Source organism: Sebastes fasciatus, chromosome 15 (genome assembly GCF_043250625.1).
Source record: "Sebastes fasciatus isolate fSebFas1 chromosome 15, fSebFas1.pri, whole genome shotgun sequence".
In the NCBI taxonomy this organism is placed as follows: domain Eukaryota; kingdom Metazoa; phylum Chordata; class Actinopteri; order Perciformes; family Sebastidae; genus Sebastes; species Sebastes fasciatus.
In genome coordinates this window covers 867,456-874,955 of record NC_133809.1, presented here as the reverse complement: position 1 = coordinate 874,955, position 7,500 = coordinate 867,456, and the positions used below count along the sequence as shown (strand labels likewise).

Genomic DNA, 7,500 nt, shown 5'->3' with positions numbered 1-7,500 from the left:
AAACGACCTTCATTTATATATATATATATATATAAAATAAAAATGACGAATCACAGCTAAATCTGAGGAGACAAAAGAAAAACATATTTATGATACAATAAAATAGTTGTTTCTTTATTAATAATAACGATAATACAAATCAGCTTTTTTCTGGTAGAACACTGTACAATTCCTATTTCAACTGAAACAATAAAAGAGAATAAATAAATACTCACAAACGTTTTAAGGTTGAATTGCTCACAGCTGTCCGTCAGTACAAACTGTGATGAAGGTGAAAAAGACGTTATTTATTTAAGGTGTCACGAGTTAGAGGTTGTGAATCAGTGACGTAGAAGGTTAAATTAACAGCACTAATTATCCTTATATATCAAATAAAACCCTTTCAATATGCAGACAATATCATTTTCTCATGATTTGTTTCTTAAAAGGGAAATAAACGAGTGCTTATAATGGAGGATAATAAATTCTATACTCATTTAAAAAAGGTTGACACGCTCACATGTAGAATATTATAAACATTTAGTTTGGTTTTAATTCCCTTTTTATTTTAAGTATTCTTCCTTTTTCCAATTTATTATTTTTGTTTTCTTTTACTAAATCAGTCTGTTTTGTCATATGGAGGCAGAATTATGACCCATTCATCAGTGAGAATGAAAACTCATAAAATAATTTAATAAAAACCAAACAAACCTGATGTGTCATGTTACTTTACTTATTAAGAACATTTATTTAAGTTTTACTTTTTTTTTCTGAGGAATGGAAACATGAAGTTACACCAGTTGTGAGAAGTTCTGTGATTACATAATCCACCACCCTGCATATAGTGGGCTTTTACTTTGACGGGCTGTTTCCGGTCTCAGTGCAGCCGGTTTAACGGAATCTGCCGCCAAGCATCACGAGCCGAAAAACACATCCTCACGAGCCCTCACTGCGCACAGCTGAGGCGGGAAAACTACACACTGATCGATCCGTTATCGATTGATCAACTTGGTGGACACTGAAAGAGGAATAAATATAAATCTGATAATAAACGTGCTTTTATTGTGTAATCAACAGGTTGTTTCCGTTTCCATCTATTTATTTTCTCCTTCAGTTTAACAAAAACAACAATTTAACAGTTTAACAGTTTAACAGTTTAACATTTTAACATTTTAACAGTTTAACATTTTAACAGTTTAACAGTTTAACAGTTTAACATTTTAACAGTTTAACATTTTAACAGTTTAACATTTTAACATTTTAACATTTTAACAGTTTAACATTTTAACAGTTTAACATTTTAACAGTTTAACATTTTAACAGTTTAACAGTTTAACAGTTTAACAGTTTAACATTTTAACATTTTAACAGTTTAACATTTTAACAGTTTAACATTTTAACAGTTTAACATTTTAACAGTTTAACAGTTTAACATTTTAACATTTTAACAGTTTAACATTTTAACAGTTTAACATTTTAACATTTTAACAGTTTAACAGTTTAACAGTTTAACATTTAACAGTTTAACATTTTAACATTTTAACAGTTTAACATTTAACATTTTAACATTTTAACATTTTAACAGTTTAACAGTTTAACATTTTAACATTTTAACAGGAAATGGTCAAAGTGACGGTTTGTTGCTGCTGTATGTTGGAGGAAGTACTCCGATCTTCTACTTCAGTAAAAACACAAGTTAAAGTTCTGCATTAAAAAGTTCACTTTAGTAAAAGTACAAAAGTATGACCATCAAAATATACTTAAAGTACCAACAGTAAAAGTACTATGGAGAATGTCCCAAATATTACTGAATAACAAATGTTGGATCGTTGGATCTTGCTAGCATAACATTAGCTTAATGCTAGCATAACATTAGCTTAATGCTAGCATAACATTAGCTTAATGCTAGCATAACATTAGCTTTATGCTAGCATAACGTTAGCTTAATGCTAGCATAACATTAGCTTTATGCTAGCATAACATTAGCTTAATGCCAGCATAACATTAGCTTAATGCTAGCATAAAATTAGCTTTATGCTAGCATAACATTAGCTTAATGCTAGCATAACATTAGCTTAATGCTAGTATAACGTTAGCTTAATGCTAGCATAATGTTAGCTTAATGCCAGCATAACATTAGCTTAATGCCAGCATAACGTTAGCTTAATGCTAGCATTAGCTTAATGCTAGCATAACGTTAGCTTAATGCTAGCATAACGTTAGCTTAATGCTAGCATTAGCTTAATGCTAGCATAACGTTAGCTTAATGCTAGCATAACATTAGCTTAATGCTAGCATGACGTTACTGCTACTAGTACTACTGCTACTACTACTACTACTAGTAGTACTACTACTAATACTACTACTACTAGTACTACTGCTACTACTACTACTACTAGTAGTACTACTACTAATACTACTACTACTAGTACTACTGCTACTACTACTACTACTAGTAGTACTACTACTAATACTACTGCTACTACTACTACTACTAGTACTACTGCTACTACTACTACTACTACTACTGCTACTACTACTACTACTACTAGTAGTACTACTACTAGTACTACTACTACTACTACTACTACTAGTAGTACTACTACTAATACTATTACTACTAATACTACTGCTACTAGTACTACTGCTACTACTACTACTAGTAGTACTACTACTAATACTACTACTACTAGTACTACTGCTACTACTACTACTACTACTAGTACTACTACTACTAGTACTACTGCTACTACTACTACTAGTACTACTACTAATACTACTACTACTAGTACTACTGCTACTACTACTACTACTAGTACTACTGCTACTACTACTAGTACTACTGCTACTACTACTGCTGCTACTAGTACTACTGCTACTACTACTACTACTACTACTGCTACTAGTACTACTGCTACTACTACTACTACTACTAATACTACTACTACTAGTACTACTGCTACTACTACTACTACTACTAGTACTACTACTACTACTACTACTAGTACTACTAGTACTACTGCTACTACTACTACTACTACTAGTACTACTAGTACTACTGCTACTACTACTACTACTACTAGTACTACTAGTACTACTACTAGTACTACTGCTACTACTACTACTACTATTACTACTACTACTAGTACTAGTACTACTAGTACTACTGCTACTACTACTACTACTAGTACTACTAGTACTACTGCTACTACTACTACTACTACTAGTACTACTAGTACTAGTACTACTACTAGTACTACTACTACTAGTACTACTGCTACTACTACTACTACTACTACTAGTACTACTAGTACTACTGCTACTACTAGTACTACTAGTACTACTGCTACTACTACTAGTACTACTGCTACTACTACTACTACTAATACTACTACTACTACAACATCAACAACAGAGTCCACAGAGGGGACATTTAATGTTAAAAAGCAGCCAGACAGACAGTTAAAGTACATTTGACTCACATGATTTGACCGGATGTCCTCCATGGAGACATGGGATGTCCTCCATGGAGACATGGGATGTCCTCCATGGAGACATTAAATGTCCCCGAACTTGCTGTACAGAAGTGGCGCCAAAATATCCTGGAGAGCTGCCATCTTGAGATTTTAACGTCATTTAAATGGAGCCAGAGAGCAGCGCTGCGCATGCGCGAATGCAGGCGAGTGACCAGCCCGCCTTTTTTCTGACAGCAGTCTCTAGATGAGGCCGGACGATGAGGCCGGACGAGGCCGGACGATGAGGCCGGACGAGGCCGGACCATGAGGCCGGACGATGAGGCCGCCGGACGATGAGGCCGGACCATGAGGCCGGAAGAGGCCGGACCATGAGGCCGGACCATGAGGCCGGAAGAGGCCGGACCATGAGGCCGCCGGACGATGAGGCCGGACCATGAGGCCGGACCATGAGGCCGGAAGAGGCCGGACCATGAGGCCGGACCGTGAGGCCGGACCATGAGGCCGGAAGAGGCCGGACGATGAGGCCAGACGCAGCTCGATGGCACCTTCAAATGGGGTCGTGTTTACCGTGCGTACAACACGGGAAGTTGTATACACCATATAATATGCGTGGCGTTCAAGTGGTTAAGTCGTGAAGAACACCGCTGCTAAGCGACGGCTATATTAACGTTACTGTCCGAGTCTAGAAGCCACGGAGGCTAACAAGTTAGCAAGCTAGCAAGCGGGTAAAATAATGCCGTAAATGCAGACATAATGACAGAGGAGAAAGATCCGGCCGTTGGGGATATCAGACATGTTATAAAATTACCAAGAAAAACAATATAGGCTACGACTAAAATATATTAACTTATTATGTACCGAAAAATGAACTTCCGCCTCCGCCATTTCTCACAACGCCAACAAACACGTCACAAGTCGTGAACTCGGAGCGTTCAGAAACTTTCCACTTACGAGGTCTTGAATACGACATGAGGGGGCGTTCATAGGCCAACTCGTAACCACGGTAACCACGGTAAACACGGTAAACAAGGTAAACACGACCCCATTGAAGGCACCGTGAGTCCATGGATGTATAAAGAGACGTCTGAAAATCAGAGGATATAAATCAACCTCCCAGTAAGAACTCTTAAATATCCCTCATTTAAATCATGATGTCCTAAAAGTAGTAAAATATCTGTTTATACTTGCTTTTTGGGCATTTTATGGACATTTTTTTCCCTGACATTTTTCTGACATTTTCTTTTCCTTCTTTTCTGATATTTTTGGACATTTTTTAAACTTTATTTTCTGACATTTGTTTTTTACTTTTTTTGGACATTTTTTGTGAATTTTTTTCAGATATTGTTTGGACATTTTTTGAAAACCTTTTGGACATTTTTCAAACATTTTTTTTACTTTTTCTAAACATTTTTTCAGACATTTTTGTTTTTACTTTTTTTCTAATATTATTTTAAAACTTTTTTTCGGAAATTTTTTTGAAACTTTTTTTCAGACATTTTTTTGTTTTACTTTTTTTCTAACATTTTTTTTAAACTTTTTTTCAGACATTTTTTTTTAAAACTTTATTTCTGACCTTTGTTTTTACTTTTTTTCGGACATTTTTTGGACATTTTTTTTAAACTTTTTGTTTGGACATTTTCTTGTAACTTTTTTTCTGACTTTTCTTTTACTTTTTCATTTTGGATCCTTGACATGAAAAAGTTTGAGATTGCTCTCAAAATCTGTGAGCTGGATTTTTATAACTTTCATTTATGTCCATCGCTCACTTCCTGCTCCTCTGGGAAGCAGCCGGGCCAAAAGTTTAATAAATAAATAAATAAGTTGGAGTTAAAGTTTGATTTGCTTTACAACAATACTATTGTCACTATTTACTCTTCCTTAATGTTACACTTAACTTCATTTTATTTCCTTTTTTTTCAAGCTAAATCAATTCTTTTTAATCTCTTGATTAGTATATTATTTATTTATTTATTTATTTATTTCGTGTGACCAATATCAACATGGGGTGGGGCGTTCCTCTTTCTATGTTTTTATTTCATGTCACAGACACTCAGTTATGTTTTGCATTTGATATGATAACCTTTACCGTATCTGCAAAAAAAAACAATAAAAAAGATTTTGAAAGAATAAATAAAGTCATCAGACTGTACATGTCTTCCCTCGGTTTTTATTTTTGTTGTATTTTCACAGAATGCTCATTATAGACATCGTCACATGACCATATTAATATTCACTGACAGTAAACATGTATTAGACGCGTTAACCGGACCATGTGACCGGTCTATCCGGTGTAGGGAAACCTGAGGAGCGCGGCCTGTCCGGGGCCGAGCCTCAGCTCCATCAGGTCCACGCTGCTGTCCACCGGCAGGACGCTGCTGTTGGTGCTGAAGACGACCGCGGCCTGCCGAGGCAGCGCCGCGCCGCTCAGCTGCAGCACCGCCGCCTCGTCCTCCGCCCAGTTGAAGGCGGCCAGGAAACGGGGACTCTGATCCCAGACCCGCAGGTACGCCAGCGAGGAGGAGGAGTTAGAGAGGAGCAGGAAGTCTCCGAACAGCAGCGAGCGCTCTTTACCGCGGAGCTCGCTCAGAGCGCTGAAAAAACTGAGACACGCCAGATGCTCGGCGCTCCTCTCCTGCAGGGACAGAACCGTACACATTACTGACACAACACAATACTTCTGTACTACTACTACTACTACTACTACTACTAATACTAATACTTCTAGTACTAACAGTTAGCTTAACAGTTAGTTTAACAGTTAGCTTACAGGTAGTAACGACGACTGATGCTGATACTAATGCTACTACTACTGCTACTACTACTACTACTACTGATACTACTACTACTACTACTGCTACTACTACTCTTAATGCTGATACTACTACTACTACTACTGTTACTGATACTAGTACTACTAATGCTGATACGACTGCTACTACTACTACTACTACTGCTACTACTACTACTACTACTACTGCTACTGCTACTACTACTACTACTACTACTACTGCTACTGCTACTAATACTACTACTGCTACTACTACTCTTAATGCTGATACTACTACTATTAATGCGGATACTACTACTACTACTACTGCTACTACTACTACTACTACTACTGCTACTACTACTACTACTACTGCTACTACTACTACTGCTACTACTACTACTACTACTGCTACTACTACTACTGCTACTACTACTACTACTACTGCTACTACTACTACTACTACTACTACTACTACTACTGCTACTGCTACTACTACTACTACTACTACTACTGCTACTACTACTACTACTACTACTACTACTACTGCTACTACTACTACTGCTACTACTACTACTACTACTGCTACTACTACTCTTAATGCTGATACTACTACTATTAATGCGGATACTACTACTACTACTGATACTACTACTACTACTACTACTACTGCTACTACTACTACTGCTACTACTACTACTACTACTGCTACTACTACTACTACTACTACTACTACTACTGCTACTGCTACTACTACTACTACTACTACTACTGCTACTACTACTACTACTACTACTACTACTACTACTGCTACTACTACTCTTAATGCTGATACTACTACTACTACTGCTACTACTACTACTGCTACTACTACTGTTACTGATACTAGTACTACTAATGCTGATACGACTACTACTACTACTGTTACTAGTACTACTAATGCTGATACGACTGCTACTACTACTACTACTACTACTGCTACTACTACTACTACTACTACTGCTACTGCTACTACTACTACTACTACTACTGCTACTACTACTCTTAATGCTGATACTACTACTATTAATGCGGATACTACTACTACTACTGCTACTACTACTACTACTACTACTACTGCTACTACTACTCTTAATGCTGATACTACTACTATTAATGCGGATACTACTACTACTACTACTACTGCTACTACTACTACTACTACTGCTACTACTACTACTGCTACTACTACTACTACTACTGCTACTACTACTACTACTACTACTACTACTGCTACTG

The 7,500-nt window shown here is 36.7% G+C and overlaps 3 protein-coding genes across 3 annotated transcripts in view; all 3 read right to left on the bottom strand.

Moving 5' to 3' along the window:
* mdga2a (MAM domain containing glycosylphosphatidylinositol anchor 2a) overlaps nt 1-7,500 on the bottom strand; it is a 128,581-nt gene that overhangs the window by 43,979 nt on the left and 77,102 nt on the right. The window contains exons 2-3 of the mRNA XM_074660926.1: nt 216-260; nt 1-62 (exon numbers count right to left, since the gene is read on the bottom strand). The exon at nt 1-62 is cut by the window's left edge and continues 799 nt beyond it. The gene's annotated coding sequence lies outside the window, so the exon portion shown is untranslated. The remainder of the gene's footprint in view (nt 63-215; nt 261-7,500) is intronic.
* haus2 (HAUS augmin like complex subunit 2) overlaps nt 1-7,500 on the bottom strand; it is a 99,777-nt gene that overhangs the window by 33,198 nt on the left and 59,079 nt on the right. The gene's annotated exons all lie outside the window — the stretch shown is intronic.
* The window catches only part of LOC141783554 (amino acid transporter heavy chain SLC3A2-like), a 40,924-nt gene continuing 39,030 nt past the window's right edge, over nt 5,607-7,500 (bottom strand). The window contains exon 8 of the mRNA XM_074660925.1: nt 5,607-6,087. Coding sequence (XP_074517026.1) covers nt 5,737-6,087 — 351 coding nt within the window. The 3' untranslated portion in view covers nt 5,607-5,736. The remainder of the gene's footprint in view (nt 6,088-7,500) is intronic.